We start from the raw sequence: 25085 nt of genomic DNA, 5'->3' as shown, positions 1-25085 counted from the left end.
TAGTGTAACCATTTACCTTCAAGACAGATACCTTGGGAAGCCATCCTGCTCTCTCAGCATGAAGCGTGATGTGAGAGGTTGAAGTCATATGCTCTGGGTCACAATGACTTGGGAAGATAGGAGCCACATCTACCTATCTGACACATGGAACAGAAAATAGTACATGCCTAGAATAGACAGCTGGCTGGTGACTCAGCCCCTTGCACAGGAAGCGCTGCCTAGAAACAAATTTGAGGTGACGCAGGCAGACTTTGGTCATGTGACTAAATGACTTACCATCATTGAAATACTGGTTTTAAAAATAAATAAATAAAACTGGGTCTTTATCCCAGTTTCCTCTCTCTGTGACGTGGCTGTCCCAAGTCTAGGAAAAAAAAACCTTGACTCAAGTTGCATAGGATAAAAAGCGAGGGAAGGAGAAGCACCTGTCCTCTCCCTCCATTCCCTCTAGCACCATGGTCCCTGACCCCTCACACAGTGTTGTGCAATCTATCTCAGTTTGGGGAACCCAGGTTTCTTTTACTGTTTTTACTGAACTCAGAAGTAACAATGTCTTTGGCATCGGGGGGAGTCCCAGCCTCCTCCTTCTGGACTCCCCCCTCCCAGGAAGAGCATCTCCAAAATGATTTGCTTTACTGTGTAGCATGACCCATTGGTAGCCTGTGAGGAGATGATGTGCCGCATCCTTTCCTTCCTCTCTCTGACTAATTGCCTTTCTGTTGTTGTTCCTCTGTCTAGGTGGATACCCTTCGCCATGTTATCAGCCAGACAGGAGGATACAGTGACGGACTCGCAGCCAGTCAGATGTACAGTCCGCAGGGCATCAGTGTAAGCAAACAAGGCTCCCCAACCCTTTGTTTCTATTCTATCACTGTCAATTATTTCAAAGCCACAGGGCCCAGAATGCCACTTAGTAGGACTTGTCTTAGCTTTGCAGTCACCTAGTTTCTTGTTTCTTTATCGGTCATGCCATCGGCAGCATCCTCCCCACGAAAGAACGTAGTGATTGGGCAGGCTTCATGCAGGCAGCTGGCGTCTAAGGCTGTCACACACAATCAGTGTTTGCATGGCACCTGCGGCCACATGCATTCAGCTGAGAGGAGCTGCTAAACAGGTGACACCTAGTACAACCGTGGTAGGAAATATCACCACAGGCTGGGACCAGGATACCTGGAGAAGAAAACCAGGGGCCCAAATCCATTGCATCCAGGTCTATGGCCATAAGAATAAAACACCATTTTTCCAATCTGTCAATAGATGATTTTCAAAAATTGACAAGGCCGAGTATGTTGAAGGGACAGGGAGGGGGTGTGGACCATCTTCCACTTGTTCTTGGGTGCGCTGGCGGCTCCTGACTAGCATGAAAATTCATAGCGACAAGCTATGTCGCACAGAGTGAAATCGATCAGACAGACACAAGGAGAACCAAGTGTAGATTCGGGACAGCAATCCAACTTGATTTCTCAGATCAACCGTCTGCTATCTCAGCGGCGATGACAGCAAGCTGGGACGTGAGGGAAGCCTGGAAAAGGAGGTTGTTCTTCAGTTCAGGGGTGATTTCCAGGATTTTAGAGGTCACAGGAGACTCTCGTGGGATGATTGGCTCGGAATTGATGAAGAAAGCAGAGCTTCGGTTAGTTGATGGAGAACCGTGCTATTGTTCATTGCTATTGGTATTGTTAAAATAACTTTTTAACAACGGGAGTGGGAAGGAAGGCAATATGATGTGATTTAATAATGTGATCTCAGTCTGTTCTAATTGAAGTATAATGTCTGTGAGGATGTGGGAGGTGGCCCCTTTGCCTCTGCATTGAGTCTTGTCCTACCCAATTATGGCATATCTGGAAGGAATCAAGAGAAGAACAATTATTTCATCAGATGAAGAATAATTATTTTAAAATCAGAGAATGGTAGGGCTGATGGCTCCATCAGGCTATTTGAGTATGAACATCTAAGGTTGTATCCACAGTGCCCATGTAAAAAGTCATCTGGCCACACATCCATAAACCCAGCACTAGGGAAGCAGAGACAGGGAGACCCCTAGAGCTCTTTAGCCAGTGAGAGAGACCCAGTCTTAAGAAAGGAAGTGAACAGCAGTGGAGGAAGGCACCAAACTTTAACCTTTGGCCTCCACACACACACACACCCAGCACTTGTACACATACCAACTTGCACATCCCACACAAGCACATATATAAACCACATACATGTAAAGAAGAAGAATTCTTATCCCGTAAAAGACAAAGAGTAGGTGATGTATAACAGTTTTGATGCAGCCCTCACAGAGACAGCTTCATCAGAACGGTCTGAATAGAACACTGAATAGAATCATCGGAGACATGGATTTGTGGTCCCTTGCTTAACATCGAAGGTTTCACATAATTTGAGAGCCTCATACATGGTTTGGCTAGTACCTGTGGTAACAGTCTTGGTAAGGACATGGTAAAAATAAGCCAGTCACTAGGTAGTAATTTTGAGGGGTGACATCTATTGCTACTTACAGTTAAGAATTCTTTCTCTCCTGTTATCAGGCAGAATCTTGCTGAGCTCATTTCTTAACTACCGTTCTCTCTTTGCAAAGAAAGGCAAGGTCAGCCTGTCCTGTTGAACACACTTTCAACAGTCATGCCATTTTCTAGGAAAGTCCAGAGAGGAGCTTGTCTCCATATTGTGCCTATGATAACAATCATAACTATGATAACGTGTTAATGTTGGCTGGCTGGGCCACATGCTTAGGAGAGCACAGTGCTCCATGTGGCCCTCGCATTCTCAAAGAATCCAAGTGAAGGAAGGAGCTGACTGGCTAGAGAATTAAGTGCACACACATCTGGGTATTGCTGAGCGTTTATGAGATACTAGACTTTTCCAGAAATGATTTTGTGCATTAAATGAAAGAGAAGACTGTGAAGACTGTAGAAGAGGTGGGAACAAAAAAAATGCAGATGTATGCCAAAAAAGAAAAAAACTGAAGGAAGTCCTTATGACTCAGTGCAAAGTGGGTCTGACAGTTTCTTATGTGGCCTATTTTAATCCCTAACTGCAGTACTGTAGTAAGCAGTGCTTCATGGGGTCAGGGTTGGGTAGACATCCAGTATTGACCCTTCTGACATCATCTGGTGGGCTGGAAATCATTTCTGAGACAGTGTAACAAACATGTGGGGACAATTATGTCTGATTACATAATCCCAGCACCCAAAAAAACCCCCCCAAAAAACAAAAAAAGTGGGGGTGTTGGCTGAAAAATGCCACTCGAGTCACTCGTGTATTAATTTTTTCCTGTAAATTGTGATGACTTTATTTCTGAGTCTTTAATATACAGGCTAAGTGCATCGAAGGACAGTGGCGACATGATACGTAGCTTTGCTGTCCATTCTTAAATGGGCCACCTACAGGAGATGAGGCATGTTGTAGCAAGATGTATTTTTAGATGGTGGTTTTAGAAGCTAGGGCATAGGCATGCACAGAGTAGACTTCTAACTGCCAAGATAGAGAAAGAGAGAAAGGGAGGAGACACAAGAGGAGACAAGGACAGGAATGAAAGATCTGAGCCAAAAGGCAAAAATAAACAACCCCTAAGCCGAATGCAGCAGTGGAACTCCCAGCTGGGATCTGGGTAGTGTCTCATTTGATGGAGGACGTTTTCTGGGCACTGTTCAGCTGCCTCCTGGCTGGGTTTCCACAGCACCCATATCTTATCCAGCTGGTGTCTGTTTTTTAAGTCGTGTAACATGTGGACCACTCGCCTTGAACCGAGCTCAGAGCAATGGGATTACAAAGTTCTAGAGGCAAGGTCCCATAACAGTGGTGGTCCTGTCTCGGTAATTCCAGGCACGCTTCCGGGAAAAAGGAGGAGGCAGCTAGCAAAAGGATTGGCTAAGCATAACTCTCTGGTTTGGTCTTTTTTCTCTCCTCTTCATGAACAGTTTTCACGGTGGGTGTTTCTTCTTGAGGGTAGGATAGGGCACTATTCTGATGCAAAGACGTGGATTTGAAATGGACACAGAGTTATACAAGACCTCGAGACACCCTGTTGCCCAGCGTGAATGGTAAACTCTACGTCTTTAAATACTTTGTGTTTTCACATAACCACAGACAATTCTTGATCCACACAGAGAGGTTCTCAGTAGCTCAGGGAAAATATTCCATTTCTCTGTCAGTCAGACATTCTTGAAGACGGCCTAACTACTAGACTCTTTCTTTTCATCACCCCTGCCACTGCCCTGGTTCTGGAAGCAGTTCATTAACTAGGGTTCTGCCGCAGACTCCACGCTGCTGCTGTCTTCGGTTGTCTCCTCTCTTGCACATCCCCACTGAAGGCTTCCAGTGCCATTCTTTGCTCAGAAATCATTAGCAGTCTTGATCGCCTGCCTTAGCAGCCCGAACTCTGAGTCCACGTACAGGATTTTCCATATTTGTTGGCCCAACCGATCTGTCCTTAAACTCTGGGATCCTATTCATGCAGCCCATTGACCTTAACTTGGTTACATCTTTAACCCTCTTCTTCTATGTCTGGGTACCATGTGAGTGCCTGGTACCCCTGGAGATGATACCTATGAGCTGTCTCTTCAACCCCTGCATTCACTTCTCTCTGTCATCCACATGGGCGTCCCTTCATTCCTAGGCTACCTTCACTATCTCACTCCTGTCCCAATCATTATTTATTGCTTCAAGCACAGTTCCTACTTAGCATCTTTCTTCCTATTAATCCTTTCCTTCGTTTTTCTCACAAACTTCTCTTATAGCACTTAAATTCACAGAGCACATTTATTACCATTATATCATTTATCTCTACATATGTGTGTTTACATGTATATATAATATATATATGCCAATCAGGAGAAGAAAAAGATGTACCAAATTCAAAACATTTTTAATGGGCATATCTAATGTATCAGCTCTAAGGTATTTAGTAATCATGATTATTTTAAGTGCTTCACTTAACCATAAATAGGCTGTGTTCTAAACCCCCAAATGATCTTAAATATATACTTTTGGGAGTGACCTTTCTAGACAGGGTATAGCAGTGCACGCATAGGAGGGAGATGGGAAACTTTTTAAGGTTAAGATGAACCTGGGCTCCACAACAAGACCCGGATTCAAAAGCTAACAGCTCTCGAAGCCTTTCGGAGCATGTATTTTGTATAAAATCCAAGGATCTTCTCCTCCACTCAGCCTGTGAGCTGTTGTATGGGATGGTACGGAACATCATCTCCGTAGGTCCTGTCAGTTACAGCCTCAGAGCTCCTTTGTTATTTAGGGACTCTCCCGGAGAGCACCTGTGGGTTGGGCGGCCATGTCTAATGATTCTCCACCCTCTCCTCACACACTGTGGAGCAAGAGTCTGCATACCCTGATTGGGAGGGATGTGGAAGCAACCCAAAAGGAGGAAAGTTATCATCTTGGATCACAGCAAACCGCCCTGAAAGTCTCTTTCGGAATTCACACTATACAATTCTACAGTGTGACCGTTGATTTCCTCAGCTCAAGGGGCACCAGATCAACTTTCTAACCTCCCCTCTCCCCTCTACCCCATTTCCCCCCCAGATTGTATCTTGAGTTCAAATGTGCAGGAGGAAGAAGTCTGACTCCAAGAAATCCTTCCCTTTGGAGTTAGAGATTTGTAAAAAGCAGAACCACTACCCTGCAGGGTGAGATTATTTATTTTAAATTGTTTTGAAATGGGAGTTGAGGGGGTGAATTTGCTGCAGCCAGCCTGGAAGGTCAATCCGCCTGGAGATTTGCTTACTCAAAGGTTTTAGTGAAAGTTGTGAGTGTTAGTGTTTATCTCTGTGAGGCAGTGTGCCAGTGACGACATCCAGTCATCCGGGGGAAAACGCCAGTGACGACATCCAGTCATCAGGGGGAAACGCACTAATTTTTGGTTTGTGATAATTGTAGAAATGGAAAAATAGAAGAGATGAAGCTTTTATCTTGAAAAATTGTAATGCAGGTGTTTTGTTTGGGTTTTCTTCTCATGTTAGGTGGAGAACGAATAAAGTGGACATTGCTCAAATAAATAAATAAATAAATAAATAAATAAATAAATAAATAAATAAATAAATGCAAATCATTAAGACAGAATATCCTACCATTTCAGCAAACATGTGCCAAGCACTTAGATATCACAGGGTTTATTTAGCAGCGCTCAGCCACACGCTGTGGCTTTTCTTTCCTTAGCTGCTTCTGACAGACCTTTCAATTGTGTGTATTAAGATAGTGTTGCCATGTTTGAGGTTGTAGGGCTGAGAGAAGGGGTAATCATTAAATTCACGTGCAAATCATTAAAAATTCATTTTACTTATACCGAGTTTAATTCTCTCGTCAATTAAATTTGAATGTGGCTTTTGAAAGGGCTAGATGGTGTCCAGATGTGCTTCCAGTTTGCCTGTGAATGACATTCGGGACCTGTGACCAGGGATGAGGGGCAGAGCCCCAGACTGGTCATGGGAAGGGGCTGAGAAAAAATGGAGAGGTCCACACATGCATGGGCAGACTCTGATGAGTTTTCTTCATGACAGAACTCTGCCTAGATTAGAAGACCTTTAAAAGTTAATACTGTGTCTACTCCTGCATGAGAGACATTTTAAAAAATAGAGGGCTTTTTATTTTTCAGCTCATAGTTGTTAATGAATCAAAAAAAAAAAGTCACAGCGTTTCAATGTTCTACACATCCATCATTTTTCCTAGCTGCCAGCCTAAATGCTCTGGAAGCAAATATGGCCGGATCATGCACTGACTTACTTGTTCATTCATTTTCACTGGCCTGGATTTTCGCCCATTCAATAATCATAAGTGCTTTTTCATCTTTGAGGGAAGTACATATGTCACATATGTCACATACAGGTCAAGTTACAAAAGTCCTGAAATCATACAAACCTCTGATGATGGCACTAAAGAGATGGCTCTGTGGTTAAGAGTGTTGACTGCTGGTCCAGAGAACCTAGAATTGTTTCTTACAACTCTCTTACTCCCAGGGCATCCCCTCTTCCGGCCTCTACAGGCATCAGGCAAGCACAAGGTGCATGAACATACATGTGAGCAAAACACATACATGTTAAAAAAAAAACAAGAATCAAAAAACGAAACCCCCTGGTGCAAATCAACTCAAAAACAACCAATAATATCTTAAAAAAGTGTTCTTCCCACCTCCCAGACATCCATACTTTGGGTTGTTTCAGTGCAACAACAAGCATCTTTTCTGCATGCTCCTTATCTCCTTGTAGATCCACGGTAAACTTAGTTGACCGCCAGGTTAGTGGTGTTTCCACTCCAAGAGCATTGCGTCCATACTCTGTGTACACGGGCATGGTGTGTGTCTCAGTTCTGCCCATGGGACTATGGACAGCTTTGTGAGGATTCAACTTCCTGAACTCCAAAAAGAACAATTGAACTGAACATTAGATAAGCCATTGTCTACTGTAATATTATATTTATGAATAGTGATTATTTTCCTATCCCCAAATCAATATAGCACCAGGAGAGATGCTCAAATACACAAAGGAGAAATTGCATTGCTGGGAAAATTCTAGGTTGTGAAATGACTGTTGTCCTCCACGTTCTTTTCATTGAAATGGATGTTTCTGGCACCCTGTCCAGCTTGGCCCACTCTCAGGTGCTGAGAAATTATTCCAGGCTCATATGGAATTCAGGCTCCTGCCTTCTACTCTGTGAAGAAAAACCACAACTTCAAAAAGGAAAGTTACTTTTGTGGTTGCTCTGAAAGGGCCATGTCCCCATAAACTTCAGTAAACATTTAGCATATTAAATTAAGCCTGGACTACTCTTGCTTCCTGAAGAAATCCGTGTTCGGAGACAAGCTTGTGTTGGGTAGACTATTACTCTGTTGTTGTTGTTGTTGTTGTTGTTGTGTTGGGTAGACTATTACTTTGTTGTTGTTGCTGCTGCTGCTGCTGCTGCTCCTCCTCCTCCTCCCCCTCCTCCTCCCCCCTACTCCTCTCCCTCCTCCTCTTCCTCTTCTTTGAAAGATCCCACTGTTCCTAATACAAAAGTAAAAGTGGGTAAGTTTTTGAAGTTTCTGCTTCTCTGGTTATATTTTAGTCTGAGGAGATTCTTTTCCAGATCTCTAAATACTAAATACTTAGAAATCCTCATATCTAAATCTGCTTCAGTTTTACAGTATGGTAAGCAAATGAAGAAATGATTCATTCAACAAATATTTATTGAGTACTTCTAATATCCCATATCAGTAATAGAAACACTAATAGGTCATAGCCCTGGCAATCCATAACATCACCAGAAGCTAAAAGGGGTGGAAATTATCTCCCTTAGTCATCTGGTTCTTGGACAGAGAGCTATACCACCTAATGTAATCAATATAATACATTATCTTAAAGGCATCTTGGAACTAGATGTCAAAAGGGGCATTTGTATATGCAGTCCAACCAACTAAAATATATGAATTGCTTATAAATATGATTGGCCTTTGCCGTGAATTATTTTATTACAAGTGACTACAGCAATGGGATTTTTGTCTTGGTAAGAATAGTCTATTTTAATCTTGTTTAGTAAGTTAACACATTGCTATAAAGTACTTGGTATGACTAGTGTTTTAAAAAAATGAGTTTTTAATTTTACCTAATTTCAAAATAGCCATTTGTAAGTACTGGCTGCTATCCTGGGCAATGAGGCCTATGCTGTACCAAGATACCCAGAGTCATACAATAGTGTGAAAGGTATGGCCATGCTACAAACAAAGGATAAACACCCTTAAAAAAATTACAGAAAATAATGTTTTTTGCTGTTCTAAGATAAATAGAACCCTTGTTTAAAATTAGTCATGTGTAGGCAGTTAATATACATTAGCATAAGAATATGCTTCAAGCAAGGAAATAATATGGAGGAAGTTTTAAAATATAAATATAGAATTACCCACATTTATTATAATCTCTACTTGCAGTGATTTTCAGCTACTTAATTCCCCTAATTATAATTTTTCTAGCCTGCCCAGGTCATGTTCATGTTGAGCCCTTTGGCTAAGATTCAACCATTCCACGCTTCTTCAAAGTGCAGGCTCTATTTCAGTTCCCTCTGGTGACCTTTGCAATCCTTTCTCACAGCCTCTGCCTTGCTGCCCCCTTCTTGCCCTGTTAGTCTGGGCAAAGTGTGGCTGTCACCTCAGCAGTGTCACATGGGGGCCAGTGAGCAGTGAAGAACTTTGTATCCCAACCAGACCTATCAAATTGGTTTCTGAGAGTTCACTAGATCCCCTTGTAACTTCTAAGCTTTTGAAAGTCCGCATGAGGACATCAGGTCTTTAAATCCTTCCTAACACTAAGACTTCCCTAAGAGATCAGACGAGATCGGGCGCGTTCAGGGTGGTATGATAAGTGGCTATTAGCCCAAATGCTTGAATTACCCTAAATGCCTAGAACAAATGAAACTCAAGACAGATGATCAAAATGTGAATGGTTCACTCCTTCTTTAAAAGGGGAACAAGAATACCCTTGGCAGGGAAGAGAGAGGCAAAGATTAAAACAGAGACTGAAGGAACACCCATTCAGAGTCTGCCCCACATGTGGCCCATGCATATACAGCCATCCAATTAGACAAGATGGATGAAGCAAAGAAGTGCAGACCGACAGGAGCCGGACGTAGATCGCTCCTGAGAGACACAGCCAGAATACAGCAAATACAGAGGCGAATGCCAGCAGCAAACCACTGAACTGAGAATAGGACCCCCGTTGAAGGAATCAGAGAAAGAACTGGAAGAGCTTGAAGGGGCTCGAGACCCCATATGTACAACAATGCCAAGCAACCAGAGCTTCCAGGGACTAAGCCACTACCTAAAGACTATACATGGACTGACCCTGGACTCTGACCTCATAGGTAGCAATGAATATCCTGGTAAGAGCACCAGTGGAAGGGGAAGCTTGCTAAGACTGAACCCCCAGTGAACTAGACTGTTGGGGGGAGGGGGACAATGGGGGGAGGGTGGGGAGGGGAACACCGATAAGAAAGGGGAGGGGGGAGGGGGATGTTTGCCCGGAAACTGGGAAAGGGAATAACACTCGAAATGTATATAAGAAATACTCAAGTTAATAAAAAAAAAAAAAGACTTCCCTAAGAGAAGTAATTAATATTGGTTTCTTCACAAAATTCTTTAGTTTTCCAAGAGTTTTCTTTAAGCATTTACAGATATACCCTCCCCCAAAAGGAAGAATTTAATAGTGCAAGGGTCTGGGGAGACAGCTCAGTTAGCCTTGCAAACATGAGAACCTTGGCTCAATTCCCCAGAACCCATGTTCCCACGAAGAACCCAGAAGCCAGCCCAGTTATACACTCCTATAATTTTGGCAAGAGAAGGTGGTAGGCAGAGGCAGGTGGATCCCTGGAAGTGCTCAGGCCACCAAATCTAGTCCAGGTAGCAAAATCCCAGACTAGTGCAGGACTGACTCTCTCAAAGCGTGTAAGTGCCCAAGACTCCTGAGAATTGACACCCGAGTTTGTCTTGCCCTCCACTTGTGTCCCATGCATGTGCACACAAACCTACACACACGTGCACTCACACACATGATGTGGTGCAGTGTAACCTTTGTACTCACTGGCTAGATTCTGCCACTTTACCCATGTTCTCATGCACACACAGGTGCACCCTTCAAACTTTCATCAGTTCATGGAACATTCCACACTGTGATGGCAGAAAATTGTACACTTTCCCTTACGTAAATGTTGCTGTTGCGTGTGGAGATGACTAGAGTTGGTGTTTACACATACCGTTTTGTTTTTACTTCTGAGGCCAAGTTTTGTACAACTAAATGTGCAAGTTGTGAGTGTGCATTCTTGGCATTTTGGTGGGTACAGTCCACTTGTTTGGTTTCTGTGCTGTATCTCCATACACCTGCCTCGTTCTCACAATTTATAAAGACAAACAAAAGGGCAGATAGAGGGAGAAGGTAGAAGTCCATGGGTATGCACAGAGCAGTCTGGACTTTTCCAGGCAGTCTAAGGTTCTCCTCCTATCTCTCTCCCAGCTGACCTCACCCTCATGTCTTGGAGCTAAGGAGTGCTGGGAAAGCCATTTAGAGTCACCTAAGGTGATTTATTTTACATTTATTTGCCCTTGCTTTTGATCTGATATGCTTTCTTTTAAAGGGAATTATAAACCCCCCTTTTCATAAGAAAAGCTTAGGATGTTAAAGCTTCCCTTTCTTCTTTTGTCATTTCCCCCTTTTAATCTGGGGTTCTTGAGTCGCAAGTCCACTCTGTCTTCCTTGCCTCCCCAAACTCACGCAAAAACTTTTCCCTCACAGTCAGCACTTGCATGAGACTGACATCCACCCACTCAAGGAAACGAACAATCACGGCCTCTACTGAGCTTCCACCAAAGGGACACTGCCAGGGAATGGTGCTCTGACACAGCAAGTATCAGTCCTTCCCTCATAAGCTCAGAATTCCGGAAAGATCTCCCACGAGTTTGAGGGCTCTGTGCACCTTCCGAGTGGGGAAAAAGACAGCAGACATGCTTCACTACCCCACTGTGTGCTTACAGTTCTAGCGTTCAGCTGTGGGTCCACCGGCTATGCCAGGAGCACTAGTGCAGATTATTTATTGAGATCCTACTATAGTCTGTCAACTGAGAACAGAATCATTAAGTGTTTCACCCACGATCAGCTGACATGTAAGTGGCAGGGCCAGGTGTGAACCCAGTAGTCATACTCTAAAGCCTCTGTCTCACTTTTGACCAAATGGACCCTTGAGCCCATAGTTCTTAAACTGCTTAAATGGTGGGAGTTGCCAACGTCCTTGCATTATAAACATCTGTTAAGTTGCCCTGGGATACATTATTTTGGAACATAAAGGGTATGGCAATGAATTCTTAAGAACTGAATCCCTCCTCTGTTGGGTATCCTCTCTGAAGGCTTACATTTCGTCAATTCCGTCATCAAAATTAAAGCTGGACAATGATAAGAGCAGTCCTATCCTGCATATGCCTACCCTTTACCTTGGTGATGATTTCTTACTCCGAGACCCCATGAAATCCAGAAGCGATGAGAGATCATATACCAAGCATCCCTTACAGAGATCGGGAGGTTCATTGTGACAGGAGGGAAGAAAGCTCACGTCTGGCATGTAGAGTTCTCATATCAGAGTAGATTTGTTGCCAGTACTTATTTTTCTAATCTGGAGAGCAGTAGAAGGGGAGAAGGGGCGTGGCTTTTGCCTGTGAAGATTTTAATAGCTTTTGCATGTTAAATGACGGTGTTAGGAGCTGAAAGGTCCACGGGGAAGAAACTGGAACAGCATCTACTTAAGAGACATTTCTTGGAGACAAAGAATAAGAAAGCCTCCTTCACCTTGGTGGCCCAGGACCTTCATCAAGTTTCCTTCCTCCTTATGCACATAACACTTCAAAGACAAGTTAGAAAGAGTAAAGGCACAGGGATATGAATATGATATCATTTGAATAAAATTAAGGAAGATAAACGGAGAAATATATGGCAAGGGTTAATAATTTTTAAAGCATGAGACAGTAAGAAATAGAAGTATGAAATAGAAATACACTATTCACTTGTAAAGGGACAACAGGACAAAGTTGGCAGGGGTCTGATGAAACTGTATTTGGGATACAGAATGAGGGTTAAAAACAGTTGAGATACACAAGTACTAAAGGAGGACAATAAAAGCGAGTAAGCTGGGACAAGTGGTTAAATAAACGCCATCAGCAAGGACACAAGGGTTCAAAACAACAGACTAAGTAGTAATAAAAATAAAAAAATCATATAAAATAGTAAATTAAAGGACAATTAAAAACCAATAATAGAAATTAACAGGCTAAATTGACACTTATAATTGTATTAATTGCTAACACTGAGTTGCTTTTTGGTGTGAAGCACTCTGTGTGCATTAACTTACCTAATTCACGTGTATTTTAAAAAGCCAATACTGTAAGCTAAATAGTTTAGTTGTGCGGCAGAATCATCACAAGAAGAGTTGTGAAGACTAGCGAGATGGGTCTGCAGGTGACAAGTTCCCATTATTTAATATTTTTGTCAAATTTTCGTGGGTGACTTACCCAGCATTCTCTTTCTGTTTCTCTCCTGAGGTGTCTGGGGCTATAGGTGGCCATTCTCTTACTAGCCTCAGTAAGGTGGTCCTTTTCTAGAAGCGATCCTTAGTGGTGCAAACCCCCAATACTACTTAGACCTTGTGGCGATGAACAAGCCTGTGATGGGGTTCAACTTCCGAACTCGGCTCAGACTTCTCGGTTATTTTCTAAGGCATCCTGAAATTGGGGTGGAGTCCTTTGCTGATCTGCATCTGTCCTTTCTCCGGGGCATGAATTTCTGAAAGAGAATCATTTTTCTTGTGTCCAAAACAAAGTATTTCAGCTGAAGCCTGATACGAGCTAGATCAGTGGTTCTCAGCCTTCCTAATGCTGCTACCCTTTAATACAGTCCCTCACGTTGTGGTGACCACCAATCATGAAATTATTCTGTTTCTACTTCAGAATTGTAATTTTGTTACTCTTATGATTTGTAATATAAATATCCAATGTGCAGGATCTCATAATACAGAACCCCAAGAGGGTTGCAACCCACAAGCTGAAAACCACAGGTCTACATGAAGTTGCTACTGCTATGGATTGTTCGATGTTATTATAGGGTTTGGCTTGGTTTGGTTTGGCTTGGTTTGGTTTGGTTTGGTTTGGTTTGGTTTGGTTTGGTTTGGTTAGGTTTGGTTTGGCTTGGTTTGGTTAGGTTTGGTTTGGTTTGGTTTGGTTTGGTTTGGTTTGGTTTGGTTTTGGTAGAAGTGGTCACCTGGAATCAGATTGTTGAGATTGGATTTCTTCCTTCCTTCCTTCCTTCCTTCCTTCCTTCCTTCCTTCCTTCCTTCCTTCCTTCCTTCCCTCCCTCTTTGCTCCCTCCCTCCCTTCTTTCCTTCCTTTTTCTTTTCTTTCTTTTCTTTTCTTTTTTTGCCTGCCTGCCTGAAACCTACACAGACAGTCACGAATATCTCCCTAAGAGAGCTAATCAAGCAAGGCCTTTTACCCTTTGTCCTTTTCTCTTTATTTTATAGATTTGCCATCTTTGACCTCCTTCTTGTCCCTGTAATTGTATCTCTACCTGCTAGAAATGTCTCACAGAGGGATAGATAACTGTAGCTTCCCTTCCTCTTCCCTTTACCCATCTTCCCTGTGCAGGAGGTGATATCGCTGGGGTTTGAATTTGATCTGGGATTCATCCTTCACCCATTCGTTTGTTCAGCAGATATCCTCCTATGGTCTCGGACTAATCACCTTTTGTATTGGGTGGGCATGATGGCAGAATAGATGAGTCCTGGTGCCTCTTTTCTAAGCAGGCTGCCATTCTTTCTGGGTGGATTTCTGTGTTTGAAGTTATTTTTGACAGGAAGGGAGAGAAACCAGTCAAAGTTTTCATAGGTGTTTATTTTTAAAAGAACTCGGAAATGACTGGGTAACACTCTCCTTGGAAGCTAGAACCCTCTTCCATTCACTCAGCCCCCTTCCTGGTTGGTCACAACTGGTTGGTACCAGTTTCTTCTCATTCCTAAGCTTTAAAAGTTGGCCACACACCAGAGAGCTACTGGGGGTGTAGATTTTCCTCTATACGCTTTGTTTAAATCGCGAATATTCTTTTTTCTTTTTCTTCTTCTTTTTTTTTAACTACAAATGAATAGTTAGTGCCGAAAATTAGAGAAAACAAAAAATAACCCAGAATAAAATTACCACTTACTTTCAGCACTTCGGTCTTCCAGCACTTTGTATGTATGTTTTTATGTGGGTGTACAAGAGTTACCTGTCATTTCGTAGCCTACTTATTTTCCCAAAAATATGTTATGAATACGTTTCCATATTATTAAACATTCTTCTCAAACATAACTTTAAATAGTTGCATAGGAACATGTTACAGGGCAGGTCCATAATTTTTTAGTATTATTAATAACACAGCAGTAAACTTCCTAGCTTAAAAAATACAACACATGTTTTCTGTTATTTCCTTGGATAAATTTCTAGAAAAAACAAATGGTGGCATCAAAGGATAAGAATATGTCTAAGGCATTTGTAAGAATGCATTGTAAACTTGTCTTCTGGAAATGTCTATTGTGTTGTATTCCTACTAGCAGTTGATAAGTAGAATTTCCCTCATATCCTCAACAATAATGCCTGGCAGTTTTTCAGATTTTGTGAGTTCTTTTGCTTTAATTTGTTGTCTTTGTATTGGTGGTGAAGTTGGATTTTTTTTTTCATGTTTACTGGCCTCTTATGTATGTTCTTGAAATGTTCATTCCTTTTCCCCCTCACTAACTTCAAAGGACTTTCATACTCGAGGGATATAAAGTTCTGAACTTAGCTGAGACTTCCAGGACAAAGTTATGTTTCCAAATGAAGGAGACAGGTTCAGAGTGAAAGCCTATTTCTTTTACTATCTCTTTGGGATCTTGAGAGGGAAAGACTGGGTTGAACACACAGAGTCTTAAGGTAACTTGGCATCTTCAGTCTTTCTGACCTATTTAAAAAATCAACTCAGTATTTGGAAGATCAAACCTAAAAATTATCCAAAGGGACCTTATCATATAGAAGTTATACCTATACTAAATCAAATAAGTTAAGTCTCTCCTCGCCTCGTTCATAGCCCAGTTGAAGAAATAGGAGTTGCATATGTTTAAAGTCCCTTTTTATTATGGCCTTTACTAGACTTAGGTCAAGGACGTTGTTTTTTTGAGAGACTTGCTGTTTTTCTTATGTCAGTTTCTAGATCAGCCGCCCTAAGTTTTCTTTGACCATCAATAAGCGTCACACTTTTCCTGGGCTCCTGAACTCAGGCTGTTTGCCCTCTCTTTCCACAGTGCAGCATCTAGAAAGGCCAAGGCAGATTCCTCCTCCATCAGGACAGCTGGACAATTTCCACTGCAAAAATTGCTGTAATTAACTAAGGGTGGGGGTGGGGTGATTTAAGAAGCTCAACCATCTCATGCATAGATGCAGACCTCAGAATACAAGTAGGTACCTGCTAGCATCTACCGACTATCTATCTACTGAGTAAAGCCCCTGACCTGGAAATTGTTGAGTCCGTAGATTATTTCAAGCCCTTGCTCTCATTTCAACAGCAAACAGGATTTTCTTCTAACGACAGCAACGTTCACTGTAAGTGCGTTGGGCACAATAGCGCCTAATGTCCCTCCACACTGTCTGCCTGCTTCTTCCCTCTTGCCTTCCCACTATATCCCGCCCCCGCCCCTCTGTTAGCTGTAATGACCCTGCAAACACTAAATGGCATTTGAGTGCATTAAGCAGCAGACTCTCCAGTGACATAGCAATTACGGCTCTGAAATAGATTTGGTGCGTCACAGAAGATAAGGGTTTTGAAAGTTTCTGTTGTGATTATAGCCTGTAACTCCCACAAATAATAGGCTTCAAAATAAGAGGCTGCCAGCGAAGCCTTTGTGGCTTTGTCTCAGTGATGGCACGTAAATTGCTATTAATGTCCTAAGTGTACTTGAATATGCCAGTCTTTGGGATGGAGAGTTGGCTCAGTGACTCTCTTTACGCGACATGTCATTGTTGGTCTGATAATCTGGGGTAATTGCTGTCTCTTGGATGGTCAGGAAAGTGTAAGAGGTTTCGCTTCCTGCGTGACAGTTAATAGCCTCAAGATTTACAGGACCGGGGCACGTTCACAGACCAAGCTGTGTGTGTTCCCCCGCTTAGCCACCATCATCACAACAATGTGTACATTATGTCTGCGTGCACCCCCAAGTAAATGATACACTTGGCAGCCATAGCCAAGCGAAATCAAAAGTTACGAAAATGAAATGAAGAGTTCGGTTCAATATGGGATCGACCAATTTGATAATTTATTCCAAGGGCTTTTAAAAAGTCTGTTTTGATTGACTTCTCTAGATTTGGCTATGTCAGTAAACATTGTCTTACATACTATATACCTATTGCTTTCCATTAGAGCTATGTACGTGTATGAGTGTGTGTCTGCCTGCCTGTGTGTTTGTGTGTGGGGATGAGGTCTTAGGGTGTCGTGAATAATTTTTAAACCTATTTTAGTGGCACTCAAACATCAGAAAATATAGAAAGTGTGTATGTTTTTTGACTACTGTATTGATATGTGGGGGGGGATTCTTTGACTATCATGGGTTTTTTTTTTTAACTACTGTATTGATTTGTGTGTGTGTGTGTGTGTGTGTGTGTGTGTGTGTGTGTGTGTGTGTGTTGGTTTGTACACCTCTGAGAACAGAGGATGTTTATTCAGATATAAATAGAATTCTCATCATCAAGGCATCTCTATTTGGCTGAATCAAGCTGAGCTTATTTCTCTTTGCCAGAAGATCGGGATAATCTTTGAAAAGTTGAATAAGAACTGACTTTTAAGTTTTAACCCTCTACTTACTATATAGTTAGACTCAAAACCCCTGTGCATCTATGGGGCATAGAAACATTTTGTATAATAGTTTACTTGTACTTTTAATAGGGGTGAGAAAACAATTCATCCTAGACTTGAAACTACACTGTCTCACATTCCGTGCGAGCCACAGAAAACTACAACTGTCTTCAGCCTCTGTCTACTGTGCCTTATGTAGCAGTATCCTACTGCACTTGATACTGGTAGCAGTATCAAGAAGACCCAGTATTAATTCTGGGTCTTCATGATACATGAATTTAGAAAAAAAAGACTTGGGAGCTCCAAAGCAGAACACCTCTAAATACCAACTCTAAATGGTGACTGTACACCATCTAGCCCCAGCTTCCCATGTCTGAAGCACCCCATAATGGGGACCAAGTTTATTCAATTTAGTGTCCTCTCCTGAGGAGTTAGAATGAGTTCCCATTGATCTCAGTGTCAATGCCAATTATGTATTTGTTATCTAGGGTAAACAAATGACCTATCCCACATAACTTTGCAGCCAGGGCCCCATCTTCCTAGGGTTAGGATACTAGCAAAGCTTTCAAAGCACCAGTTCTTCATTCATTCAACGCAGGTGCTTCACTGAGAAGCCACTGCACTAGACAGGTTTCTTGCCTTAATGGCTTCTTGTTCCATTATTTACCACCGCACTAAGGAGAAATGTCAAAGCCAGCCCTCCTTGGGCTCTTTAGGTCCAGTGATCAAGTTTTCTGTTTCCCCAGCCCTAAATTACCTTTTTAACCCCCACAGCCCTGGCCACCTTTGGATTCCACAGAGCCTTTGGTTAGAATTCTCTTTCAGGAGCTTCTTTGCTCCACTCTTTTACTTCTGTCTTCTGTTCAGCTCCAGGCTGACTTTCCAGAAGTGTCCATGACATCCTTATATACTAATCTGACCTGGCACTTAGGACAATCTAGACTAGATAGATAGATAGATAGATAGATAGATAGATAGATAGATAGATAGATGATTAACAAGTATCTGTTTTCCACAAAACTATAAAATCCTTGATACTAGAAACTAGATTTTTTTCCTCCTTACTTTTTATATAATCCTATATCTCTAGTAAGTGGCATAAGATAGAACTAAAAGGGAAGTAACTGGAATAGAAAAGAGACTCTGTTTCCATGGAGATCTCTGAAAGGCTGGGCATGGTTCAAGGTCAGGGTGGAAGGTCAGAAGGTCAATGGAGTCACATCTAGAGAACTACATGATGGTGCCTCTTGAAGAAGTCTACAGGGAGACAGCTGTCAAACCTGGCCTTGAAAGATGACTCAGATTCCCTGAGACCAGGAGACCTGGGCAGGCAAAGCCAAAAGAGGTTCCCACTGGACTTCTCTTTAGGGTAATCAGACATCTCTCTTTGGCAACACAGGATCTGCTATGTCATTGCAACATCTTAAATTGCCAAAGTCATTATAGCAAGAATATGATTTCCCAGTAATGTTGACTGCACTGTCTTTCTGAAACGTGTCCAGCAAGATCATAGGGCTCCTGAGTTTATGGTAGTGTGCCAGTGGTGTGACATTCCCAGTCTCACCTAGAGCTAGCTAGCAATCAGAGAGGAAGCCCTGGCTGCCAAAGGTTGTTGAAACTGTAATCCTAGAGCCAGTATCATGAGAACATGCACGCAGATGACTGATTTCAGAGGCATATGAGGAAAGGTAGTTCTTGGTGAGCACAGGTCTCAGAGTGTGACCTAATTCTAAGATCAAGTGAGTATCCTGATCTTTAAGGAACTGTGGGGCACTAAGCAAATCTGAGGCAGTGAGGAAGAGATCTTCTCATCCACAAGTGAGTTTCTGTATAAGGGAGTTTCTGTATAAGAGTTCTCAGATACAAGGTCAGGGTGAGGTAGTCAACATGATTGACACTGAGACATGTAGGTCTGCAGAAAATTACCAAAAGAGGTTACCTAACTTAGCTAATGAAAATATTACCAACAACAGTAATAACAAAACAGGATTTATATTTTCAAAACTTTGTATTCAGTGTGTGTAAGGATATTCTATATTAGACATGCCACCTTCATTCCCATATCCTAAGATAAAAACTGGATGGGGGGGTGTGGGTCTCATCTCTGGAAATAGAAAAGAGAGGGAAGCATATACCACTAGGGGCTGTGTCTGTACATTTTAGAGTTTCACAATACTCAAAGTGGTGACCTAGAAACTGTCTGGATTCCAGGTAAGAAATGTATCTTCTCCTTGACTCGTTCTGGACACTGCCACTTCTTGAGATGGTGTGTGAGGCCCTGTACAGTATCCTTCTCAACCGTTCTCCCCAGAAACAGAGTACCATCATGTAAATGTTAATCATAGCAAACTGTTTGGAGTAAGCTGTCTCCCTGGTGGCAATTTAGTAAGTAAGGAAAAGGTTACAGTCTGCATTCAGAGTCTACCCAGACACTAGACCCACCTCTGCTTGGCATTTTGAATAAATTTTAAATGTATACTCAGACTGAACTGTTGAGCTCAGAATCCCGATCTTCCTGTATCGTCTCTTGATGCCAAGTGGATGCTATGGAGTCCCCCACGTGTTTATTTCATGTTCCCTCCAAGATACGTCTACCGAAATGATGTGTATGTAAGACACTGTGATAGGCTCTTTGGAGTCAGATATCACACAGCCTCGCTCCTGTGCTTTGGCAAATAAGGGAGGTCTTGTGAAAGAACACATCAGTGTGGTAGTGTAGGTGGGGTGACCAGGTGTGTGCAGAGCCTTGAGGAGCCTGGTGCAGAAATGGACATTGCCAAGGAAGCAGGTTGCAAGGGCAGTTAAACTCAGCCTTGCAAAGAACTTCGACTTAAGTGACTGTCACTGGATGCTTGAGAGCGCTGTATTCAAGGAGGAAGAAGCAGAGCTGCTCCGATCTGGGGATTCCTAAGTGGTCCGAGATGGTTGAAGGCGTAAATGAGAGAGTTGGCTTGGGAATAAACACAATCAAAGATGCTATAGACTCGATGAGGACACTGACCCTCATCTTGAAGCCAATGGAAAGTCTCGAAAGGTTTACCCTGGGCAGTGATATGATCAAAATTACATTTTCGAGAAATCCCTTTGGGCTAGCTTAGAGATAAGCTTGGAGGAGTGCCAGGCTAAGCCCAGTTCTGTTTCCCATTGCAAATTTTCCTGGGAAATTTTAAACTAGAGGATGACCCCTGAGGGACTTTCCAATCACATTCGTACCACATTTTGACATCCCAAAGCCTCTCTTGGTAAGCACTCGCAAGGTTATCTTGGGGAAAGCACATTAGGAAAACATAGTTCTTCTAGCTTGATAGCTAGAACGCCAACGCTTGAGAACCAGAGACGGGAGGATCACAATTTCAAAGCCAGCCTGGGCTACATAGCGGAACTCTGTCCACATTTGACAGGAGGAGGGGGAGGAGGAGGAAGAAGATAAAGCAGTAGAAGAGGCAAAGAAGAAAGAGATGGAGGGAACAAGAGAGAAAAGAATCATGGATCTAAGGTGTAGCTTCCCAGGTGAACTGATGTGTCTGGGATACAGAGAAGTGCTTGCTCTCTCTCTCTCTCTCTCTCTCTCTCTCTCTCTCTCTCTCTCTCTGTGTGTGTGTGTGTGTGTGTGTGTGTGTGTGTGTGTATTTAACCCACACATGCCCAGAGGAGAAGACAAGATACATCCGTGTTCTTTATTTTGCTTCCTGGTTGACCAACCAGCCTGGCTGATTGAGGGCCTGAAGCACGTACACCTCGTCGTCCATGCTGAAGGCATCTCTGATAATGGCATCTGGCCCGTATGCAGATCTAACTCAACTTGGTGCTGACATCAGCCAGTTTGTGGCACCTCAGCGTATTTCTGGGTTGCAAATGAGGGTTTCTTAGTGCCATGCTCGCTCGGGCTGTCAAATCAGGTGATGAATTCTCTGTATCAACAGCGTGCTGCTAAGGTAAGCGCAGAGGAAGAGCGAGAAGAAAAAGAGATGGGACAGGGACCTCTTACAGCCCAGCAGACTTTGCAGTGAACTAAAGGCCTTACAAAATCCTCCACAGCCAGGAGGAGGCAGCTGCCTGCCCACCCCGCTGTTCTGGTTTGAGAAAAGTGGCAGAGAAGAAAGAAATAGGGGGTCGTGGATTTTCTAGCCTGCCACTGCCCAGGCTTGTTCTGGGACTCATTGCTTTCTCTCTCTTCAGACAGCCATGCTTGGTCTTTAGTTATACTTCTAGCAAAACCTGTTCTGGAGTGGCCCATAGAATAAAGAGTCACTTTTGTTTCAAGCATTTCTGTCCCCGTCCCCTAGTATCTTTCATTTGTGTTTTGAAGATCTCTCTCTCTTTTTTTTTTTCCCTTAACTTGGGAACCTGATGCATTTAGTTCCAATTTTAATCCTCTCACCTTTCCCCTCTATAAGGTTCTAGGTTCAACCTATTTGGTTGCCTTTAGCTTCCTGGGTGAAACTAAAAGTAAGATTGGGTCTTGCTTCCCTGCCCCATGCAGATGACTCTTCCAAGAGTCATGTTTTCAGAAATGAAAAAGATTAAGTCCTCAAGGTGCTTCCTGAGGTGAAGCATTGCCTGTTGTGAAGGACAGCATGAATCAGACAGGAAAGTTGGGGTCCAGAGAAAACCGTAGTCTTAGCTTCATCTCCCTCCCACCGCTGCTAATAAAAGCCTCCTTTCCTCTCACTGTGCCCAGATAATAAATACACAAAGGCAGAGCGCTCTGCTTAATATTCACCCGCAGTCAGGGAAGAGGGAAAGAATTGCTCCCGAGGGTTAACGTGGCAGTAAGCGAGGTCAGCTGTTTCCCAAGATGGTACAACCTCTCTGAAGGTCTTACTTTAAAGCTGCAACGTTACCTCGGAAGCAGCTCGAGTGATTTACGGGAAAGACAGTGCAGTTGGGTTCGGATTGCTTGCAGTTTCTGAGCTAGCCATTTCCAGCTGCCATGGCAGCAGGCGGCCCTCCACTGTACAAAACACTTCTAGGGAAGGAAACTCTCCCAGGTCTCTTGGTACTACATGAAATTGCCTTACAAAGTGCTTCTCCCTGTCTGATTTGAAACTCCTGTGCTGCTGTTTGCTAAATTTGGCAAGAAGCAGGGGATCCTAGTTGGTATATCCTCGGGTAAGATGATCAGCCACACAATTTGATTCAGACTACAAGGCTTTCCTGGAATATGGGTTTGGGGAGCTAATGTGGAAGAATCTTGCCCTGGGATGGTGATTGCCAAATCTAAGGGGTACGTGTATGTGTGTGTGCGCCCATTCTTTAGGCTTCTAGATGGAAGAGGAGTTGACAGAGGGGGGTGGGGGTGTCTGTTGTTTGGTTTGGTTTGTTATAGAGCTAGAAGGCTTATTGTATGTATTTATTTGGGCTACAAATTCCATATATTCTCTTTAACCGGTTCAATTACCATATGTAAAAATGTTGATTTTGTTCTTTGATTGAACTAAACTTCTCTACCATCTTTGAGTTCCCCAGACCCCTGGCATATTTGGTGTGAGGAAGTTGAATTTTTAAGAAAAGGAGTTAAGGGTTGGGGATTTAGCTCAGTGGTAGAGCGCTTGCCTAGCAAGCGCAAGGCCCTGGGTTCGGTCCCCAGCTCCGAAAAAAGGAAAAAAAAAAATAAAAGGAGTTAAATTCAAGTTCTTTGATACATTTCAGTTCAGAGATAACCCAGAGAACTCTCCCAGTATTTCTGTGCAGCATGGAATGCCAGATTTTTCTTTAAAGAGACAAGACGACTAATGTTCTCTCCTGAATGTTCCATCAGGGGCCCCACTTATGACCGTTTTAATGGAATTATAGCATGGTTAAGTAGGCAGTGGTGGTCAACTCAAACTCTCCTGTACCATGTGCCAAGTGCCATGATAAAGATGGGATTTCCTTGTACCTGACTTGTACCAGGTCAGTCTTAAGGTGGCTTTTCCCCCTAGCACTTTTCTCTGTCTTGTGGAGTTGTACTTATACATCTTTTATCACTTTCTCCTAAGAACTAATACTACTTAGCACACATACCAATGCGTGCCTACCTCCCTCAAGCCCTAAGCACACCACAGTATTTGCCTGCCTTTGTCTGTCTGTCTATCTATCTGTCTATCTGTCTGTCTATCTTTCTATCATCTATCTATCATCTATCAAAATATCGAGGAAACATACACATATGAAATTACTAAGATAGACAGATATCAAAGTGCTAACAGTAATTATCTCAGAGTAGTAGATTATGGGTGTTGAACACTTTGCTTTTTAAGCTTGTCTATTTTTTTAGAAAATATTATTGATAATCTTACCCTTGTTTCCCCAGGAAAAAGACGAATGCCATTAAAAGATTTTCTTGTAGAAAAAGCAATAAATATAATTGCTGTGCCTAGCAAGCTTCAAATGACACCAAAATATATATGCCCTTAGCTGGGTGGCGAAGTGGAAGCACCGTGTCCCCATGACAACCTGTACTAGAATTTGAATTGATTCTATTTCTCATTTGGATTATGCTGCCAAGTCTCTGCCCCTTAGAACTTTGAAGATCCTCCCATTGTGCCTTCACTGTCCTCAATAAAATGTCCTGACCCTATACAAGTGGAAGAAGTGTTCCAGCAGAGAAGGCAATGGGAAGAACCATTTGATGGATTAGGGGACTGGGAGTTAGAGCTCAGAGCAGTTGTTCATGGGGAGAAAGAAGTTGGGAGGCATGTTCTTCTTGACATTGCCTGGAATAAGCCATTTGGTATGTTCCTTCTTAGGGATTTCATAAAACCTAACGACTGGAGGAAACAGTTTTGAATGAAAAATATGGCTTTTCTGGGAAAGTTGAATCATCACTCAGTGAGCCAATGGCAAAGGAAGCCAAGTCAAGGAAAGGAGGCAGAAAGGAGTAGCTTCAGGAGTTAGGAGGACTGTGTTCCATCTGGGCCACGGACCAGGAAGCTTTTCTCTTCATCTCAGCTACTTTGTGAGTGAGGTATAACCAGACACCTGTTCACAGAGAATGTGCAGATATCCTCTCTTCTACTTACTATGGATTTTACAATAGGAATGTGGTGGTCTTTTCTAAATGTGAATTATAATAATGATAATGTGAATAATAATGACTAAAATTTTTAAAGAATAAAATGAGAGAATAGATGATAGAAACTAATTTTTTTAATCAGGGATCCCTCAGATATGGTCTGTTTCCAGAGTTGAGATAAATTACTTCCAAGAATACAGTGATTGGGACAGGAGACACATTTTTGTGCAGTGACCTCTGCGATCTTAAACATATCAATCAAGAATTAACTGTCATAGAAAAATCACTCCTGAACTCACTCAGTTCTGGGGTGTTTTGTGCAAAGACTGTCCATTCCACAAACACTTCAGGACAGTTCTTTTGGTTGAGGCCTACTGCCTGGTACAAATGACCTCCAGAGGCCCTGTCAAGCTCACACTCTCCCATCTTCCTACCACTCTCATGCATCCCACAGTGGCAGCCGTGATGTTTCATTTGAATTCCCTTCTCAATGTTCATCAAAGTTTATCTTCTCTACAAAGCACATTAGTTTCTGATGCGCCAACAAGACAAGACACAATACTGGCTGACAATACTGTCCTCATGGAAGCCCTCACCTATTTTGTTTGTTTGTTTGTTTCAGTTGAAAAAATTATACAATATATTCCAATCATGTTTTCCCCTTTCTCAACCCCTCCCAGATCTTTCCCACCTCCCTACAAACAAGAACCTTTCTT

The 25085-nt window shown here is 42.6% G+C and overlaps 1 protein-coding gene across 7 annotated transcripts in view; it reads left to right on the top strand.

Annotated features, from left to right (window-relative positions):
* The window catches only part of Pbx1 (PBX homeobox 1), a 309646-nt gene that overhangs the window by 244126 nt on the left and 40435 nt on the right, over positions 1-25085 (top strand). For all 7 annotated transcript variants that reach the window (XM_087580979.1, XM_087580978.1, XM_087580975.1 and 4 more), the window contains 1 exon segment: positions 739-828. In XM_087580979.1, the coding sequence (XP_087437105.1) occupies positions 739-785 (47 nt within the window). In that variant the 3' untranslated portion in view covers positions 786-828.

The sequence above is a fragment of the Rattus norvegicus genome, chromosome 13, assembly GCF_021556685.1.
Source record: "Rattus norvegicus strain SHRSP/BbbUtx chromosome 13, alternate assembly SHRSP_T2T, whole genome shotgun sequence".
NCBI lineage: Eukaryota > Metazoa > Chordata > Mammalia > Rodentia > Muridae > Rattus > Rattus norvegicus.
Note: the sequence above shows the minus strand (reverse complement) of the source record. Positions and strands in the feature narration are given on the sequence as shown.